At 37.4% G+C, this 22494-nt stretch overlaps 1 protein-coding gene across 1 annotated transcript in view; it reads right to left on the reverse strand.

The window, feature by feature from the left end:
* The window catches only part of KLHL20 (kelch like family member 20), a 55689-nt gene that overhangs the window by 5864 nt on the left and 27331 nt on the right, over positions 1-22494 (reverse strand). Inside the window, exons 4-10 of the mRNA XM_028123016.2 lie at positions 19124-19282; positions 18500-18594; positions 16050-16165; positions 8458-8641; positions 6178-6321; positions 2379-2512; positions 1220-1428 (exon numbers count right to left, since the gene is read on the reverse strand). Of these exons, the coding sequence (XP_027978817.1) occupies positions 1220-1428; positions 2379-2512; positions 6178-6321; positions 8458-8641; positions 16050-16165; positions 18500-18594; positions 19124-19282 (1041 nt within the window). The remainder of the gene's footprint in view (positions 1-1219; positions 1429-2378; positions 2513-6177; positions 6322-8457; positions 8642-16049; positions 16166-18499; positions 18595-19123; positions 19283-22494) is intronic.

Below are 22494 nucleotides of genomic sequence, written 5' to 3' on the forward strand. Positions count from 1 at the left end.
TAGCCCACGTTTTAGCCTGACCTCCTCATGTACCTGATGCTGCAAGAATACTGATTTAACTACTAGTTCCAGAAAAGACCATGTTTTTCATGCCTCTGTACTTTGCACACGTTGTTCCCTGGCTGGTGTTTTCTTTCCCTCTTCTAGAAAATCTTATTTTTCTTTCAAGGCCTAGCTTACATGCGACTTTCTCTGGTGAGTCTCTTCACTGTCCCCAAACACATTAAGCATATTCTTCCATGTTCTCTTAAAATGCACATGCTGTGGCTATAAGATTTTTTTTTTTTTTATGGTTAGCTGTAAACACTTCCATTTTCTTCACTAACTTGGGAGCTCCTCCTGGAGTTATACTCACGTTTGCTTTCCTAGCACAGAGTAAGCACTTAATAAATATTTGCTAAATAATCAGAATGTAGCAGTGAAAACAGTAGGAAAGTGACCTAGAAGTTGTTAATCACCAGTAATAAAGAGCCACAGATGTGGGAATGTCTTGACTTGCTGATGCCTATCAATGATATTCCCCGATTTGTGCAAACTAGAATTCACTCCCTTTTCTCCTCAGGTAGAGTCTTAGCTCCTGCTGCGTTCTCCCACCTGTTGTCCTACCTCAATGCACTCCTGACACAATCAGTGGTTTATGGGTTACATTCACTCTGAACCAAACATCCTAGGATGGATGAATGCTAAACTCCACCCTGGAAGTCTCTCATAGTCACACGTCATCCCTGGTCTAGAACATGACATAGGTCAGCCTGACCAGGTCTAGACTACAGATGGGACAGACTCCAACAACCAGTTTGTGGAGACTGGTAGTGGGGCCAGATGTGTTTCTGCCTAAACATTTGTACTGGTGTGCCAACTACTTAGAATATTACCTAGGAACATTCGTTAGGAATATTTAGCTCTAATCGAGAGGGATGAATATGGGTGAAGTTACATAAGGTAGTGGATAAGATAATGTCTTTCAGGAAAACAATCGAAAGATAAATCACAAAAAATAATTCTATTATTAAGACTATGACTGACTATAAGATATTTAACTATTTGAGATAACAGCAATTGCAAGGAATTAATTTTTTTTTCCAGTACAAAAGCAGCAGGGGTTGTTTTGCTGAAATAGCGCACCTCCTTACTGTGCCGGTATTTTACAGATCAGAGCTCTCCTGCACAGCCCTGTCCTGGTGCTTTTCCCCAAAGTTTTCAGTAGCTGGGCACTTACTCCACTACGGCGGGATGTCATAGCCACCACCGGAGACCACTGGTTAGTTCTGGGGTTGTATCTCTCCGCGCTGCTAAGCTCTGTAGTGTCATCTCTCCCTCCTACGGCATAGATCATGTCCTGATACACTGCACAGCCGAGGTGTTTCCTCCGGGTCCCCATAGGAGCTATGGTGTGCCATCTGTTTTCCTGAGGGTTGTAGCGCTCCACTGCAGGGGAAAAAACCAGTAAGTGACCATTTAACCATTTCCTCTCACCTCTAGTTTTCCGCATAGCCGCTAAAACTTTGTGATAACACGTATTTTCAATACACAATCTGATTTTTGCTCTGAGAAAGACTTGTATACCTTTGGACAAAACCACTATAATCTCCTTGGGGACTACTGGTTTCATTTGTGTACGGTATGGTGGAAAAGGCACGTGTTGGAGTCAAGGTACCTTAGTTCTAGTTCTGACTATATGACTCATGGCCTCACCTTATCTTTAAATGAGGGGATTAGACTATAGGATCTGGAGGCACCATTCCATACTAGTAACTGATTGTCATAATCAGACAACTTCTGTACTCTTGTATGCCCTTTGCCTGTATTCCTACTGCATTCTAAGCTGAAGACAAGATATGCAACTACGAATCTGATGTGAGTGCCACACTGACAATATCCTTAGGCAAAAATACCCATTGTCTCTCAACAGAAAGGACTAACACATAAACCAGCTTATAGCTATAACTTTTTATTTATTCTTAGATTACAATATAGGTTTTGTTTTGTCTTTGTTTTGGTTTTGGTTTTTTAAGGAGAGATGGTTGGGAGTGAGGCAGAGAAATAATCATATTAGGAAAATAGTTCTTTTATTCATTATAAATTCCTAGAAGCTTATAAAGAGGAGGGAGAAAAGTATTTTGGGAATATGCTAGAAGAATATGGCTGCAGAAGGAGCTGAGGAAGAGTTGGGAGTTGTATTCTAAGGGAAAAATAATTTTCAATTATTTAGATTATAAATATCATTTACATAATTATATAAATTATTTTAAATTTATAATTTATATTTATAATTTAAAATTACAGGATAACATGACTTTTTATACTTTTCTGTAGGGGGACTCTCTTGAGGAATGTGCTGCTTTGGGGGAACCGGACTGACCTCGGAAGGGACTAACCTGTGTTGAGTGGAGATGTCCCATCAGAGCCACCCACAGCGTATAAGAACCCTCCTAACACTGCCACGGCCACACCTAGTCTTCTGGTGCTCATGGAAGCCACTCGAGTCCATTTGTTTTCCTTTGGATCATACCTGCAGTAAGGGAGAAACCAAAGACTGCATGGCTGTTTTTATGATGTGAGGCCTTTTTCATAAGGTTATGAAATCATGCTAAAGACATGCTGGATAGATACACTTGCTCTGGTCAAAATGCACAGTGAGAATCTAACATATTTTACTTAGTTACTAGGAAAAAAAGTCTTAGAATTTGTGCCTGTGTCAGTTATTAAGCTGTTTATTTTTATTTTTTTTTTACAGATTTTATTTATTTATTTGACAGAGAGAGACACAGTGAGAGAGGGAACACAAGCAGGGGGAGTGGGAGAGGGAGAAGCAGGCTTCCCGCGGAGCAGGGAGCCTGATGTGGGGCTCTATCCCAGGGACTCTGGGATCATGACCTGAGCTGAAGGCAGACGCTTGGTGACTGAGCCACCCAGGTGCCCCATTAAGCTGTTTTCTATACTCTGACTTGTGATGCTGGGGCTGGAACTCTGAAAACATTTCTCCTTTGCCAAGCTGGCTCTCTGTCAGATTCTGCCAAGAGGAAGGACTAGCTGCTGGAAGTCTAGGGGAGGAGAAGGGACAGACTCCTTTCTGTTTGCTTGCCAATCCTGTTAGTGTTGTCTCAGCAATGGCCCTTTCACTCTGACGAAACCTGCTAATTTCAGTTTCTAGCCTTTTCCTGGCACTTCCAAAACTAGCCTTGTTGTGCTTCTTGGAGGTCTTAGTCATGGCTCCGTGAGGCACCTCCTCAGAGCTCCTGAAGTAAGAGTACCAGTGTTCCAATTATCTACAGCTGTATAAATCACCCCAAAACTCAGTGACTTAAGATAATTTTACTAATTTTCCTGTTTCCATGGGTCAGGAATTTGGGAAGGGCCTCACATGGAAGTTCTGGCTCAGTGTCTCATGTGGTTGCTATCAAACTGTGGCTGGGGCTGGAAGAGCAGAGTGCTAAAGCAGCAGGCGGCTGGCTGGGCATCTCTCCAAGTAGCCTCAGGGTCTCTCCATGTATACCTCGCAGCATGGCAACCTCAGACAGCTCAAGGCTTCAAAGGGGCCCCAAGAGATCCAAGTAAAACATGCATCTTCTATGACCTAGCCTCTAATGTCACACACATAGTGCCATTTTGGCCATTCTTATAAGGCAGCCAGAGTCAAGGGGAGAAAACGTAAATCCCACCTTTCAATAAGAAGAGTGTCAAAGGCAAATGATACAGAGCATGTGAAATGACAGGTACTGTTATCACCTTTGGAAAATACAATCTCCAAAATCAGACGGGAAGAGAAGCCTTCCTGGAGGTGTGTCACAGCTGTTCAGGGCAGCCACTCCTTCAGTGCTGATGGTTCTAGCTCTGTGGCATCTCTCCTCTAGGCTTCTAGGCTCCCATAGCTCTAATCTCTCTCCTTCGCGTTCCCAGATCGGGGTTCCTACAGTTACTTCAGTGTCCTCTTTTCATTTTTTTCAGCCCTTCAATATCTGCTAGCCAATTTTTGAATATTAAATTCTCACTACTAAAATAACTGGTATGGCTTCTGTTTTCTTTACTGAGTCCTGATTGATAAATTACAAGTGTTCAGAAATATGACAATCACTTGGAATAGTGCTGGCATTTTATTGCGTGGGTGGGAAATTCTGTTAGTCTATTCAGTACTGTTTGTAAACTCTATCAATATTGCAGAAAATATAAAATAAATGATACTAAAAACACGACAGCCCCCACAACAAAGAATTATCTAGCCCAAAATGGCAATAGTACTGAGGTTCAGCAACTCTCTTCTAAGTCCTTCAGATCTTATTATAGGTCCCTTGCACTTACTCTATTTTGGGATAGAGCAAAGCCCTTCTTAGTTTCAGCTGTTGGTCATAAATTTTCCCTTCATTCTTTCTAGTAAATATATATTGTCTATTTTGGGGTTCTTCTGTTCTTAGATCTGTCATACTTCTGATTGCTTCTCTGTATTTTCTCCTGCATAGACACTCATATCCTGCAGGTCTTGTGGCTTTTGGTATTTTGCCTTTGCCCATTGATGTTTTGGTGTTTATGGGAATACCCTCTTCCTTAGTTATATTTTAAATGTTGTCCATAGGTTTTTTTTTTTTAAGTTATGGTAAAATTTACCACCAATTTACATTAAATTTACCACTGTAACCCTTTTTAAGTGTAGAGTTCAGGAGTGTCAGGTACATTCACACTGTTATCCAACCAAGTTCCATAATTTATCCATAGGTTTTTAGTTTTGCTATCTATTACTCTGTTTTTATGTGGGAATTTGGAGAGATTAAAGAATTATGCTGTTGTTGCTATCTTCCCAGAATCCTTTTGCATAGTTTTGAAAGTAGAGAAATAAGTTTCTTAGCAGAAAAATAAAAAGAAATAGCTTTCAAGAGTTACCTGCAACTTTCTCTATATAAGACAGTTAAACTCTTCAACTTAGACATGGTAACCCAACTAGTAAATGCTTTTTGAAAAATTCTGAAGTCATGAAACATTTCTTTTTAAGAAGTGAGGATGAAATACGGCATGTTCTTGCTATTAATCATTAACACATGAGACTCCAAAATCTAATCTCTAGGACAGAATGACAAATGAACTGATGGAGCAAGAAATTAAGAATAGAATCTATTTCACTAAAATTAACTGATTTGTAAAAGTATAAACTTCCACAACCAACCCAGATTTCCCTAAGTACACTTCAAGAATTAATGAGAATCCATATACAAAATACTTCGGGGTATTTATAAGATGGGCTAGACAAAGTATTATTACTTCAATCATTTTTTTTTTGGAGGAAATCTGGGCACTCATGCATTAAGTACTGGGGAAAAAATCAGAACAGATTTCAGAAGTGCTATGCTTAATTTCATATATGGAATATAATTTAGAATATCCCAACTCTTCAGTTAGGCTCTATTGGTATAACAAATAGTTTGAAAAATCAGGTTATATTTTTCATCTTCCTAGACCCTTAAGATCATCTGAAAACTTTTCCCCTAAAGCCCATGGGATATCCACTGAATGGTGCCGTCCCTGGCATCCTAACCTGTTTCCTTTAAAGAGCCCTTTATATTCTTTTCTTTTCTTTATTTATTAGTTTCAGAGGTAGAATTTAGTGATTCATCAGTTGCATATAACACCCAGTGCTCATTACATCAAGTGGCCTCCTTAACGCCCAACACCCAGTTACCTCATCTGCCTACCCACCTTCCCTCTAGCAACCCTCAGTTTGTTTCCTATAGTTAAGAGTCTCTTATGGTTTGTCTCCCTCTCTGATTTCATCTTGTTTTATTTTTCCCTCCTTTCCCCTATGATCCTGTTTTGTTTCTTAAATTCCACTTATGAGTGAAATCATATTGAAATGAAATAATTGTCTTTCTCTGATTGACTTATTTCACTTGGCATAATACCCTCTAGTTCCATTCACGTCATTGCAAATGGTAAGATTTCATTTTTTTTGATGGCTGAGTAATATTCCATCACATACATACACACACACACACACACACACACACCATATCTTCTTTATCTATTCATTTGCCGATGGACATCTGAGCTCCTTCCATATTTTGGCTATTGTGAACATTGCTGCTATAAACACTGGGGTAGAGGTGCCCCTTCAGATCACTATGTTTGCATCCTTTGGGTAAATACCCTTTATATTCTTTTAAAAAATTGAAAATGACTTAAAAAAATCACCTCTCAACAATGTTGAGGCAAGACACGCCATCCTGGCCACCCACAGCATAGAGAAAGCCTCCGAGCACTGCCACACCAACACTTGTCCTGCAGGTGCTTGTAGGAGCCACATCACTGCTCCACTGGTTTGTTTTGGGGTCATACCTGCAGAGAACATAGTAAGAGCAGAGTTTGTATTACACAAAGAAAGCCTGGCTATATTTACATATTCTATACTCTTTCCTCTAAATATGGGCTGATTAATAACTAAAACATATGAAAAGCTAATTTAGGTTTTATTTTTTAAACTTAATTTTTACTTATATAAGTCACATATGAATATAGTTTCTTTAAAACTTTTTTCAGAATGTTATAGATAAAGCTAAATTTTCCTTTGAGTTCCACCAGTTTCTGGTGTCTTCCCATTGTGACCTGGTATATGTCCTTCAAGACTTTTCAGTAAAATACTTTTAAATAGGTATATTTATATGCAAGTATGTTTTTTTGACATAAATAATACCACACAGCAGGCGTAGCTTTTTTACTCAACATACTTCTGAGATCTATCCATGCTAATAATGTTCTAGATTTTTCCAGCATTTCATTATTGTGTGTTCCATTACATATTCCTGTTGATGTATCCTTACATTGTGTCTGACAATTTGCTATTAAAAACAGTGATTACCTTTGTATATTTCTCTTTGTGCAAATAGATGATGACAGAGTAGAGTCATTTTCAATTTAAAAAATATACTGTCAAAAAAAACTATCAAATTGCTCTTTCTGTAATTTTATCAATTTTATTTGTTTTCAATTTCATTAGTTCTTTATTTTTTCTATTTAATTTTTTTTTCTATTTCCTTGGGTTTTGTTGCTCTTTTTATAACTTCATGATTTAAAAGCATGATTTATTTTCTCATCTTTCTTATTTTCAAATGAATGCATATTAAGTTAAAATGCATTATAAATTTGCCTCTGAATACTACCTTAGTTGCATTCCACACATTTTGATATATTTGGGCTTAATTGTTATTAAGTTGTAAATATTTAATCATTTCCATTCTTATTTCTTTTTCTCAATTTATTTTTTATTTTTATATTTTCAATTTTTTTTTCTAAGATTTTATTTATCTGAGAGAGAATGAGAGGAATCATGGTGGGGGAGGGTCGGAGGGAGAAGCAGATTCCCTGCTCAGCCGGGAGCCCATGCGGGACTTGATCCCTTGAGCCAAAGGCAGTCGCTTCACCAACTGAGCCACCCAGGCGCTCATATTTTCAGTTTTTTTTAAAGTAGGCTCTCTGCCCATTGTGAGGCTTGAACTCACAACCCTGAAATCAAGAGTTGCATGCTCTACCAACTGAGCCTCCCAGGTACCTCTAACTCAATTTATTTTCAGGTGTGCTTTTTTTTTTTTTTAACTTCTATGGAGTTGATCCCTCTGTTTTATTTTTCAGCTATACAAACTTTACCTCTAGATCTTTTCTATTTTTTATTTTTATTTTTTAAAGATTTTATTTATTTATTTGACAGAGAGAGACACAGCGAGAGAGGGAACCCAAGCAGGGGGAGTGGGAGAGGGAGAAGCAGGCTTCCCGCTGAGCAGGGAACCCAATGCGGGGCTTGATCCCAGGACCCTGGGATCATGACCTGAGCCGAAGGCAGACGCTTAACGATTGAGCCACTCAGGTACCCCTACCTCTAGATCTTTTAATGCTGCAGGATGTCACAGACATTTTTAGGAAATACCAAGAATCACTGTAAATCACAGTTTAATGAAAATGGGAATATGAAAGCAAGAAAACAGAACGATTATCATAGCATTCCAATGTGCCAGGCACTATGACAGATATGGGAAAAGACATTTTAACAATGATAGCCAATCAGATATGTACAAGTATGTTCAAAATACTTATGAAAAGGCAGAGGAATGAATAACTAATTGTGTGGTGTCAGAGAAGGCTTTATGTAGGAAATAACATTTGAGTCTTGGAGAGATAATCCAGGGAAGAAAGAACAGCATGCATATGAGTAGGCAAAGAGGAATAAAAGAATTTAGTGTGTCCAAGGAACTACAGGCAATTTGGTGGATCTGGAGTAGCATTGGGAACGGTGGTGTGGCCGGGGGAGACAGACTGCAAAAATAGGTCAGGTGGAGGTTACATCATGAAGAACTTGTACGTCATGCTAAAGGGTCAAGGCTGCCAACTAGTGCCACAAATATAACACTAAAGTAGCAAATCACATTTGTTTCCTAGTTAACATCTCAAATGCAAAAAAAAATTCAAATTGACCTTACTTACCTTTCAACACTATTGAGATAAGAGGATCCATCATGGCCTCCTACTGCATATAGCAAATCATCAAGAACACTGACCCCAACTCCACATCGCCTTTTGCTCATTGAAGCTACCATTCGCCATTCATTGGTCTGTGGATCATATCGTTCAACACTAGAAATGGCATCTCCACTGCACCAGCCACCGACTGTGGAAGTAACAGAAGTGGTCAGGAGAATACCTGTCCTAATGCACAGAATGTATCACTCATTGCAAAACTTTAAATTGTGACCTAATGCTTGGACTTACCAAGTATGTCTAGAAGCAGGTCAAAATATAAGTTATGACTTTTACTTATTCTACTGGGGTTGCTATAATCTTTAATTTTCTAAATAAGTTAGTATTAGGTCCATTTTATAGAGGAGGGCAAGGACATTAATTTAAATGAGATTGAGAAATAATGTAGCATTTAATGGATAGAACACTGAATTTAGGTAGAACTGCATTTGACTGTTACCTCTACTAAGCAATATGATCTTGGGAATATCTTGTAAACTACCTTATTTGTAAAATAAAGAATAAAAATTTAAAAGTGAAATAATATACACATGAAATTGCTTTCTAAAGAATAAAACACTACATAAATGTAATTTGTTTTTGAAAACCAAAAGAACTAAAACCTGACAAAAAAAATAACAAGCATTGGTGATGTGGAAAAAAGGGAATCCTCATACACTGGCAATGTATTCCTCATACTAGTGGAAACGCAAACTGGTGCAGCCACTCTGGAAAACAGTACGGAGGTTCCTCAAAAAATTAAAAATAGAACTACCATACAATCCAGCAATCCCACTTCTGGATATTTATCCAAAGAAAATGAAAACACCAATTCAAAGAGATATATGAACCCCTATGTTCAATGTGGCATTATTTACAACAGCCAAGATATGAAAGCAACCTAAGTGTCTACTGATAAATGAATGGATATGTACCACATATACACAACTGAATATTACCATCCATAAAAAAGAAGGAAATCTTGCCATTTGCAACAACATGGTTGGATCTAGAGGGATCCAACTAAGTGAAATAAGTCAGATACAGAAAGACAAATAGAACACAATTACACTTATGTGGAAGCCAAAAAGCAAAACAAACACAAAAACAAAACAGAAACAAACTCATAGATATAGGAAACAAACGTTGGTTACCAGAGTGGAGGTTTATGGGGTGGCTGAAATAGGTAAAGGGGATTAAGAGGTATAAACTTCCAATATAAAATAAATTAGTTATGGGGATGTAATGTGTAGCATAGGGAACACAGTCAATAATACTGTAATAACTTTGTGTGGTGACACATGGTAAAACAAGGATCATTTCGTAATGCATAAAAAATATCAAATCACTATGATGTATACCTGAAACTAACAAGATATTATATGTTAATTATACTTAAAAAAAGCTATAAATCAGAAGCCTAGGTTTGTTTTTGTTCTAGTAGGGGAAGGGATTTTGACTCATCTATTCATGGTCTCTTAATAGTCCTCTTGTGACCAAAAATAATATAAAAATTCTTATGATATATACTACAAAATACTTTCTGCTTAATCTTAAGCCTGTACTGAATTCTATATGGTCCAACATGACATATAAGGTCAGAAAACTTTTTTAAAAACTACAGTTTTCATAACCAGAATGACAGAAGTCAAAATGAGTTCCACAGAGCTTCTTGGAGTACTACCTGAGTATGACCTGAAAAAAAGTGTGGTTATAGCAGATACATTTAATTTGTTATTTTTTCAAATCATCTCTATTCCAATCCAAAATAAGAGCTACATTCTGGAGCTTAAAAAGTTAAGTAAGGACACTTTAATCTCAAAACATCTGAAAAATAATGGTTTCTATAATGTTTTCTAATCTTATTCTAGATGGATGTGAAAACTCACTTCTTTATTTCAAATCTCAATGTGCTGTATACATTTTATTTTTCATGGTTTCATTTAAATCAGAATATTCAAATAATACCAAATCACAGTAGGGTGGGGAATGGGCTAGATGGGTGATGGGTATTAAGGAGGGCACTTGTGATGAGCACTGGGTGTTGTATGTAAATGATGAATCACTGAATTCTACTCTAGAAACCAATATTGCACCTTCATGTTAACTAATTAAAACAAAAACATACTAAATCATAGTAAGTTTGTATATATTAATTTTAATTTTAATTCTGTTCTAGGATATATGCCAGGAGTTTCAATGTCAGAGAAAACCTCTTAAAATCCAAAATAAAATTTGGCTGCAAATGTGAGGGTTATAAGCATTTAAGACAAATCAAATAGCCTAACCACCAAACCTTGGGCACAATTTTACAATGGGAGCCATTAAAACCAACTTTTTTTGGATTATCTGGCTCCAAATCAAATTATTATCACTTCATAAATTGTATCCTCTGATACTAACAAAAAAAAAATAGGTCTTTAGGAAAGAAAATTTAAATATTTCCTGTGACCTGGGGAACAAGAAAAGGAAAGCATCAATTCCACTGTCTCATGGCAAGTTTACCTGCATTATGATTTCTGAGGCAACAAGTGATGATATAGCTGGGACTGAACTAGTTAAGTTATTATAAGCTAAGTATAGCTGTATTTAGCAAAATAAAGTGTATGCATGTCCTTGCCATGAGAACTCTCAATTTGAGTTAAGAAATGTACCTAAGGAAAAATATTGCTGAAAAACAAACAAAGAAACATGGTGAGATGTTGACTCTAAAAAAAATTACTTCAAAGACAGATTTGGTCAAAAAGTATTACCTTAAAGAGGGCAACTTTTAGAAAGTATATGGAATAAGGATCACTGAACTGTGAAAACTTAAAAAAACCCTAAACAAAACAGAAACACAGGGCTCCTGGGTGGCTCAGTTGGTTAAGCGACTGCCTTCGGCTCAGGTCATGATCCTGGAGTCCCGGGATCGATTCCTGCATCGGTTTCCCTGCTCAGCAGGGAGTCTGCTTCTCCCTCTGACCCCCCCCCATGCTCTCGCTCTCTCTCATTCTCTCTCCCAAACAAATAAATAAAATCTTTATAAAAAAAACAGAAACACAAAATGATAAGCAACAAGAAGTCTAATGGAAAACAAGAGGACAGGCCAGAAGATATCAGGAGATGTAAAACGCTCCTGAGTAAAAAATTACTAAGATTATAGATTTGATCTTAGGTTTCCAGGGTTTCCACAGAGTGATGAAGAAAGGAAGGCTCAATTTTCCAAAGTTAAGTGAGAATTGGTAATTTGGCATTCTAAAGATAATGAAAACAAAATTGCAATAAAAACCAAAAGAAATTGAAGATTAAGCTTTACTAAAGTAGAGACAGATAGGTCAAGATCTAAAATAATGTCAGTGAACAGTATCACTCAAGAATGATATTCAGATCTGGAAAACATAAAAAGACAGAGAAAGCTGGGAAAACCAAAGCAGTTGTAAAGACCTAATGGCTTTTCTCTACAAATGAAAATGTAAAGCTTCATAGTGTAAAAAAAGATGGTAGATAATTTAACTTTTCTTCTTTATATTTTTGTTTTAAGATTTTTATTTATTTATTGAGAGAGAGAATGATAGAGAGAGAGCATGAAAGGGAGGAGGGTCAGAGGGAGAAGCAGACTCCCTGCTGAGCAGGGAGCCCGATGCGGAACTCCATCCCAGGACTCCAGGATCATGACCTGAGCCGAAGGCAGTCACTTAACCAACTGAGCCACCCAGGTGCCCCTTATATTTTTTTGTTAATCAAAATTTCTTATTTGAGAGAGCATGCGCACGAGTGTGTGTGTGCATGGGCATGCATGGGGGAGGGGCAGAGGGAAAGGGGTAGAGAGAACCCCAAGCAGGTTCTGCCCCCCAGTGAAGCCCCACACCAAGTTTGATCTCATGACCTGGAGATCACAACCTAAGCCGAAATCAAGAGTTAGGCGCCCAACTGCTTGAGCCACCCAAGTACCCTGTTAATCAAAATTTTTATACCGCATATATATTATCAGAAAAATAAAGGTGTTATTCATTTTAAAAGATTTTATCCATTCATTTGAGAGAGAGAGAGAGAGAGAGTGCACTAGTAGGGGGAGGTGCAGAAGGAGAGGGAGAGGGACAGCAGAGTGTGGAGCCTGATGTGGGGCCCAATCCCAGGACCCCGAGATCATGACCTGAGCTGAAGTCAGATGCTTAACCAACTAAGCCAACCAGGTGCCCCAAAGGTATTATTTAAAAATAGGTTATCTTTCATAATGAAAGTGACATTAGTAATCCGTTAATGCTAGTAGCATGTGCTTTCCAATTTTCTTTTTCCATCATTCATGGTGGGTTGATGCTCATTTCTCACTAGTATTCCTCAGGATCAATAGCAAGTAATTAATCTTTATTGAGTGCCTATTCTGATAAGATGGCTATACAATCTAGAAACTACAAAGATAAATTAGAAATGGTCCTTGCCTTCAAGTAGTTAACAGTATTGTCAAGGAATCAGATACTCAATCAGCAATGTGAAATTATGTGATTACTAGCAGGAATTTGAGATCATAAAACTGATCCAATTTAGCTGGCTTCTAAAGAAGACAAAGTATGGTTTCATTAATACCACGATCTTTTTTTTTTAAGATTTTATTTTTAAGTAATCCCTACACTCAACATGGGGCTTAAAACTGCAACCCTGAGACCAAGAGTCACATTATTCCACCAACTGAGCCATCCTGGTGCCTCAAAAGGTGTTCTTTTTTTCCTCTATACCCAATGTGGGGCTTGAACTCATGACCCTGAGATAAAGAGTCACATGCTTTACTGACTGAGCGAGCTAGGCACCCAATACCATGATTTAATCAAAGAGGCAAATGAGATTTTCATGAAGATAGTTACACACTGAAAACATGCAACCTGACAATTTATAATCAGGTCACATCGGAAAAATATGGTAAAAATCAGCAGGATAAAGACGGCGGCTCTTGAATAACTCAAGCGAAGCCAAGTTTAAATTCCTATTTAAGGAGCTACATTAGTGTCTCTCAGCATTCCCAAAGGTATGCCTTGTCTCGTTCCACTGGATTGGTATCCCCACTGAAACCAGAGAAGACCCTGGACATGAAATATACTTGCCATACACCTATTTGGCTTAGCCTCTAGCTTTTGATCATAGGGAAGTTCTCTTCAGTTTCATTTGTCTGAGTTCCTGTTACCTTCCCCTCTATTAATCTAGTTCTTAATCATCGCCAGAATGTTCTGAGGCTGATGAAACAGTACTGTACTGTCATCCCTAGTCAGGAATTAAAACTAACAGTCAGCCAAATAAAACAGTTAATAGATCTTCATAATAATGGACATAACTCCACAAAGATGGCCCTACTACTACATTCCTAAAACCAACACATCATGAAGCCACAGGTACCAAATAATTAGATCTTGCAGGCTTCTAATTTTAAAAACAGACAATTGACTTTCAAAATTGAAAAGAGAGGGGGTGCCTGACTGGTTCAGTTGAGTAGAGCATGTGACTCTTGATCTCAGGTTTGTGAGTTCAAGCCTGATGCTGGGCGTGGAGACTACTTAAAAAATTTTTTTAAATAAAATATCAAAATTGGGAAAGAAACTCTAAGAGGTATGTGGGGGCAAGGATACAGACGTAGGTGTGAGCGTGCAAGTGTCTGTGTAAACCCACACAAACAGGTGAATATGTAACTGTGCATGCACACATAGGAATGAAAGCCATAGGAATAAATAAGAGTGATAATACAAATGATAAATCTATTAATAACAATGGAGACATGTGGACACTGGGAGTATGGGAGAATTCAGTGCATAGTGAATTAATAATTAAGTTTGAAATTTAAAACATGAATGAAGAAATTCCTTCAAAAGAGAAAAAAAAAAGCCTGATGAAGATTAAGGAGAAAAAGAAAACTTGGCATCAATTTTTTTCTGGAATAAATACTACTCTCTCTCTAAGTCAATCAATCAATCAATCAATTTTAAAAAAAAGGGGGTTGGCACCTGGGTGGCCAGGTGCCCCACCTTGTGATTTCAGCTGAGGTCATGATCTCATGGGTTATGGGATCAAGCCCCATGTCAGGCTCCAGGCACAGCGGGGAGTCTGCTTGGGATTCTCTCTTCCTCTCTGTCTGTCCCTTCCCCTGCTCTCAAATGTGCTCTCTCTATCCCTCTCAAATAAATAAAGAAATACTACAATATCCTCTACATGAAGAAATTTAGATGAAAAAATTTAAAAAGAGAGAATTCAAAACAGAAATTATCAAATTTTTCTTCTTTTTAAAAAAGATTATTTATTTGAGAGAAAGAGCAGGGGGAAGGGGAGAGGTGGAGAGGGGGGAGAATCTCAAGCAGACTCCGTAATGAGTGTAGGCCTGACCCAGGGCTCGATCTCAAGACCCTGAGATCATGACCTGAGCTGAAACCAAGAGTCGGACGCTCAACCAGCTGAGCCACCAAGGTGCCTCTTCTAAAAATATAGGGGAAAATATATTTCCACATGTCAAGAGAAAATTAAACTGGAAAGAAAAAGATAGACAGTGGTTAGGCTGACAGAAAAGGATACTATGCCCCAGAGATTGCACGAAATTCCCTGATGAGAAGGAATGGAACACTTCACATATTAAAATGGGACAAAAGAATCCAAGCATGCCTACATCTAAGAAACCATGGAATTAGTGAAAGTTGGGAGCTTAAATACAAATTCTACGGTAAGTCCTCGCTAGCTACATGAATCAGAATTAGAAAAAAAATTCAAAGAACTTGCTACAGACTGAATTTTGAATGCCCCATCAAAATCTGTATGTTGAAATCTAGTCCCCAGTGTGATGGTATTAGGAGGTGGGGCCTTTGCGAGGTGCTTAGGTCATGAGGGCAGAGCTTTCATGAATGGGATTAGTGCTCTTATAAAGGAGACCTCAGAAAGTTCCCTTGTCCCTACCACCGAGTAAGAACACAGCAAAAAGATGAGAAGACGACCCTCCATGAAGAAGCAGGTGGGCCCTCACAAGACACAGAATCTGCTGGTGACTTACCTTGGACTTCCCAGCCTCCAGAACTGAGAAATAAATTTATGTTTATAACCACCCAGTCTCTGGTTTTCTATTAGAGTAGTCCAAATGGACTAAGACAGAACTAGTAAGAAGTAGTTTGACTAAACAGTGAGAAAGTTGTTCAGGTGAGCAAGGTAGCTGAGTTTACAGGGAAGGAAGGGAAACATCTGAGGCTAAAAACTGTCAGAGATTTAGGAGTAGAGAATAAGAGCAAAATGATATAGCAGGTTGTCTTGGGCTCAATCTAGCTCAGTAGAGCTAGGAAAGCAGGTAACTGTTTAATGTAACGTTTTTGACAGAATTAATGCGTATGACTCATTTTAACAAAACATCCATTGCATGACATTTTTAGACTTATATAAAAATAGAGCACTCCCGGAGAATACCAGTGTTGGATCATGAGTTAACAATCAAGCTACAAGCTAACTTATTATGTGTTTCTTAGGACAGTGGATATCACAGTTGTCCAAAGGACAGCTCAAATGACAGTTTAACGTGTGGAAAAATACTCAGTTTAGTCACAGTATATTAAGACCCAAACCTGCAAAGAGTACTTCTCCACATCGAATAGGTTTCCGTGGTCTTGTCCTTGGTCCTTGCATTAGTGGTCGTTCTTGAGGCAATAGGAGATAGTTTTTAGCTTCATCTACCAAGTCCCTGTGGAGAAAATTTTGCCTTTATTCCAAATGTCTAAATAACATTGTTAGTCAAATCCCAGTATGGTTTAGGAATATGTACATCAGCAAAGGGGAACAAGCATAAACCAAATCAAATCATGAATACCAGCCAATATTTAAAAAGTCACAAACTTGACAGAAATGATGCCAGTCACACTATGAGTTGTAAATTGATTGGTATTTCCATCATGACTTCCTATCTTAGTATAAACTTTAGCTTAAAACTTAATATGCTTGGGGCCAACAATAACTTATGGGAAACTAAAACTTACAACTCAATTACCAGCCTGCATGGTTATTGCTTTCTAATGAATTTTACTAGATTCTGCAGGATACTGGCAAAGCAGTACATCAGCCCTGGCATTAGATATTTGTTAGATTAATTAAACAATAAAACTATGTCAAAAATTGGATTGCTAAAAAGAAACACTATACTGTCATTTAATATTAAGTGGTTATCTGGTACCATATGAAATGGTTTACTCTCAAGTCTACTGAGGATGAACAAATTTTTTCTATTAAGGTACTTTCTGAAAAGATCCTAGTAATTATACTTGTTGAATACAATATCCTAATACAAATCTATTCATGTATGTACTCCTCTCACTTGAGTCCTCTGAGTTATTCAGTGCCTGATCAGTGCAAATTCAATCTGTTACTCTGTTCTTTCTCAACTTTGGAAGTGTTTCCTAAAATACATTTTCATTTCTCTAGCTTTTTATGTTACAAAGAGTAATTTATTCCTGCAGAGCCTAAGCATGACCCAGTAATGCACTTCCAATATATGGGTTTGATAAGACCCCTTCTGAGTTTATTTCTCCTAAAAAACCCCAAAAAACCAACAGCCCCTCCACCCCCCAAATCCCAAGCTGATGACCAAGAGCTTTTTCAAGCTTCCTCAGCCTTAAAAACAAAGACTGTGATCTCCTAATAGCCAGTTTTTAATTAAGTGTTCAGGGGTTCCTAGAAAGAGTACTATAGAGCTAATACTTAGCAAGCCAACCCAAAATTAATAGTAACAACAAGAACACTTACAGCTATGTGTCAGTCCCTGTTTTAAGGGCTTAATATGTATTAACTTGCCAATCCCCACCACAGCCCTATGGAATAGGTACTATTATTATCCCTACTTTACAGATGAAGAAACCATAGCAGAAAGAGGTTAAAGTAACTTGCCTAAGGTCCCACAGCTGGTAAATGTCATGAGGTCAGGATATCAGGAAGGGGCTTCTTTTAAAAGTGACTTTGGAAGTACTTTACTTTGTGCATCAGAATCAGTACAATCTGATTTATGTTTTATGGGGGGGGCACCTTTGCATTGTTTCTTCAGATTTCAAATCCATAATTCATATGGTTTTCCTTCTGCTATTGTCAATATTTGAGGGAATTAATTGCCATTTGTCTGTTTTTTTAAATTTAAGAGACAAATACCTAAAACCCCCCTGACATATCTTGTTTAAAGGGACAGGCTTCAGATTATAGAAGAAATGCAAATGAATCTACATGTTCTACCTCTGTTACAGAGATTCCTAATACTAGAACAAGTTTCTTTAGTCACTAAGGGAGACCCAAAGGTCTGTATAGTCTAAGAAGTTCTGAGTATTCACTTGCTCTTTCATTTTTATATATAGAACATGTTGCGGGGGAGAAAATGGTTAAAAACACCATATGGTTTGGTTGGAATCTAAATCTTAAAATCTATCAAACTGGGAAAAGTAATTTTTAAATTGTGTCTATATTACAGAGATAGCCCAATAAAATATGTATCTTGTTTGTATTACAAAAGCATTTAGAATTTCTTTCAATCAAAATACATTATGAAACTACTCCACCAAACTCTAGTGGAAACCCTTCCACAGCTGCCTGAGGAGTAGTCCTTTGACTCTGTCCACATCCTCAGAAAGCAAGGCTGGTCCTATTCCCTAGGCAGGCATACGCGATAGAATGAAAAAGTACTCCTGACACTTTTTGACAGAGTCAGCAGCATTATTTATCTAAAGAAAAACATATATTAGCAGAGAATTGCCTCTTCAAATTCAAGCTTGCATTAAAATCTTAGAAATCTACCTCTTTATTGCCACTTCTACACCAATTAGCACCACACATAAAAACTAATGGAATGGAATACTGGAAGCTCAGTCCTCTCTTCTTCCATCTCCTCCTCTTGACCCTAACCCAGAAGAAAAACCTGTTAAATATTGCCCTGGTGTCAGCACTAAGAAATACAAATATTTAGGAATCAAGACAAATAAGGAAATTGGGAGAAAATAGGAATGCTTAGTTGTTGATTTCTCCCACCCAGGGCCACTTATACCTGCATTCTTCATCACTTTTGATGAGGGGATCAGAGCCTACGGTGCCCACCAGGAACTTGGGACTAAGCAAAGGCAGACGAACATGTTGCAGCACCTAAGAGGTAATAAATACTGTTAAAGACACGAGTTCCCACTTGCAAGATATTTAAGAGAATACATAACCCATGCTCCCATACTGTGTTTTCAATTGCTTTGGGATCTAACAATAATAATAAGAAGAACAAGAACATTAAATATTTCATTTAGTGATCACTTATGAACCATATCATCCCTTTCCTCTTCAAAATGTGACAGGATTTCCAAGACATATTGGGATGGGAAGCAAGATAATTGCCATCCTTGCTTTCTTTTGTTCATTTAGTATCATTTAGGTTCTGACTTGTGCTATACCCTAAACTAGAGCTGATGCAAAATAGAGAGGAAGCTAAGGAGCAAAAAGTTCATAATGATAAACACTTAAAATGTTTCTAAACACTATCTCCTTGATTTACTGGGAGACAGATGATCTCTCTTACAGTCTAATAAAAGGGACAGTGACAACGGTTTCTTTTTTGCAAGCCAAATATATACTATTTCATCTAGTACAAAAAAGACAGTTACTTGGAGAAAGGTTTCCATCATACCTGGGGTAACTGAGGACGTCTTTCTTGAATACTGTATTTGACCCAGGCCATCACTGCATTGAACACCTGTTCTTCACTGCGAACATTTAGTTCATCACTAGATATTATATCAATGAGCTGATTGGCTGGAAGCAACATGAACTCTTCACTTTCCATTACCTGTTCAAAGTTAGGTAAGAATAAAGAAAAAAAAAACCCTGTGACCACATTTAATGTACTGTTTCAATATTATTCTTCAGGGTTATGGGGCAAAGCTCTATTTCATAATGGAGCTGAAGTTCAAAAGAGTACCAGAGAAGAAAAATTTAAAAAAGGGAACAAAGATAGGCAGAGCACAGAGGACTTTTAGGACAATGAAACTACTCTTTATAGTACTACAATGATGGACACATTTGTCAAAACCCACAGAATGTATAACAGCAACAGTGAACTCTAATTTAAATTATGGTCTTTGGGTGATGATAACATGTCAATGTAGGTTCATCAATTGTAACAAACGTACCTCTCTGGTGCAGGATATTGATAACAGGGATAACAGTGTGTGTGTGTAAATGGGGCATATGGGAACTCTGAACTTTCTGCTTCATTTTGCTGTGAACTTAAAACTGCTCTAAAAAATAAAGTTTAGGGGTACCTGAGTGGTACAGTCAGTTGTGATCTCAGGGTCATGAGCTCGAGACCTGTGTTGGGTTCTGTGCTCAGCTCAGAGTCTGCCTAAGTTTCTCTCTCCCTCTCCCTCTGCCCCTCCCCTCCACGCACTTTCTCTCTCTCTAAAATAAATAAAATCTTTAGAAAAAAATAAAGTTTATTTAAAAGAGGGGTAGGGGAACAAAAGAGGACATAATTAAAATTTAGGAAAAATAGTAATTTGTGATTCAAGCGATTTAAGAAAAAGGAAAGCTGTTTTTCTAAAATGAAGTATCAAAATATAAGTTTATATTTAAAATAAACCACAACAAATTATAACTCCAAAAATATGAGGCATACAAAAAATCAGAGGAAGCTTTCAGAGAAAGATTAGTTGCTGAAAGAGCAATGTCTTGGGCAGAAACACCAAGGGGCCAGTTTAAAAAAAAAGAATGAGGGTATCAGCAGTTCTACAAGCAAGAATGAATATACTGAGGAGAGCATTAGACCCATGAAAATCTCTGAGAATCAAACCACTCTGAGGAGCAACCATGGAGATGAAATGGCAATAAGAATATTACCTTGCTGTGCAGTCCAGCCACAAATCCCAAGATCTTATAAATCTTGTCATCAATATGTAGAGTAAAAGGGGCAAAGTGCAGTGTGGAGGAGGAAAACAGGACTGCTACACTCCATGTGGTTTGTTCTCTCATTCGAAGACTGTGCTACATGTGATGTCTATTATCTATTAGTGCAGGAAGGATATGGTTAAGAGCGCTAATTCCTACTGTGTGACCTCTAATGCAGATAATGTACTCTCTTGAGAGGGCTTTTTTTATGATCAAAAAGTCAGAATATTTAGCAGGATACGAGATCAGCCATGGCAATTTGAATATTTGATTAAGAATGTTTTTTCCCAAGTACATTAGGAAAAAATGCAAATCCCAAAACCATGACAGCCATAAGGTCAGCTGTACTTACAGTAGAAAATACTAATGAACTCTACAATTTTTATAGGCACAAATTTTCAAATCATCTGAGTGAGAAATCTTCTGGAGGTCAGGAAATTAAAGAGGTTACCTCCAAATTTTAGCTGAGGTTGCTTACCCAGGCAACTCAGTAGTTAGAATGACTGCATTGGACTCTGTGTGGCAGCGTTGTCAGAATTAGTAAATCAAACAAAGGACATACTTAACACTAAAGAATTACTTGTTGTTCATCTGAAATTTAAAATTAACTGGGCACCCTGTATTTTATCTGGCAACCCCATGGTGGGGCTAGAAAACCAAGAGCAAAATCGGGGGCCTAGCCCCAAATTAGATGTGCTGGCCTTCACAAGACTGCATGCAAGACTGTAGTCAGGGCTGTATCTTACTTTCTTATTAACTTTTTCACTCTGATCTCTTAACTTAAACACAAAGGTGGTATCATATATTTCTGTGAAGTGCCTTAGCATTCTTTTGGATCTTGTTAAAGTATAAATTATTTTTCCCAACTTAGTGATTATAAACCAATGATCACCAAATTTAAGTTTATGAATAAGCCACTATTATATTCACTAGACACTTACTGGAAACATTAAACGGCAAGAAAACATGAAAATTTGAGTGAGAAAATATTTGTTTGGCACTAACAGCAAAGAGTAAAAATAATACTTTTGATAAACAAAGTCTGGTTAAATTGTCACTTCTCCTTTTTCCATCAAGAAGAGAAAGATATTAATGCCCACTATTAGAGCAAATCTAGCACTTAAGTCTATCCTTGACCAAACAACCAGGTTAAGAAAATAATTCCTTTTTTTTTTTAAAGATTTTATTTATTTATTTGAGAGAGAGATGGAGAAGAGAGCATGCATGCATGAGCAGCAGGGAGGGGCAGTGGGAGAAGCAGACTTCCTAAGCAGGAAGTCTGATGGGCTTAATCCCAGGAACCCGGGATCATGACCTGAGTTGAAGGTCGCCACTTAACCAACTGAGCCACCCAGGCACCCCAAGAAAATAATTCTTTAAAGTATCCGTTTTAAGTATCTGTTTTAATTAAAGTAAAAGTTTACAGGAGATCTGAATTTTAAGTCCCACACTATTATGGTAATGAGCTTACTTTTAGTTTCTTCAGATAAATGTAGATGCAATTTGAAGAATGAATAAGCTCAAAACAACAAGAGTGAATAAGCAGTCATCTAGAGTTGTTCTAACAGAAGTGAATGGTGAACTTAATGTTGAAAGACAATTTTTAAATTCATGTTTATGGACAAAAATAACACTGTATGAATTAAGCTTGGTCTAATGAAATAGAAGGAAATTAAATACAGATTTAAGTTAGAGAATAATTTAAATGAGTCACATGTGTTAAGCCCCAAATGGTGACATTTTTTGTATCTGCACAGAACTAGTGAACAAACTAGTGCCTTTTAGTCCATAAACAAGGGGATTTCATTATGGTATATATCAGATTCACTTCATCAGGTTTACTTGAGGCAGGGTAGAACTAAAAGGGATTCTAAAACTTTCTCTACTGTTAAGGATATTCTTCAGATATTTACTACTACCTTAGATCTAAAACACAAGCTATGGTTAGAGCAGGAAATTTTTAAAAATCAACCTTATTTATTTATTTTAAATGTCAGATCAATCAGTTTTGATCACTGTAGTCATGCAACCATGATCACAATCAAGATATAAAATATCACCATCATCCTAAAAACAAGGACTTCTTAATATGGGGTCCAATGACTCTGGCAAATC

The sequence above is a fragment of the Eumetopias jubatus genome, unplaced genomic scaffold (assembly GCF_037043125.1).
Source record: "Eumetopias jubatus isolate StellerSeaLion01/CBP00866 unplaced genomic scaffold, mEumJub1_p1.0 scaffold_12, whole genome shotgun sequence".
NCBI lineage: Eukaryota > Metazoa > Chordata > Mammalia > Carnivora > Otariidae > Eumetopias > Eumetopias jubatus.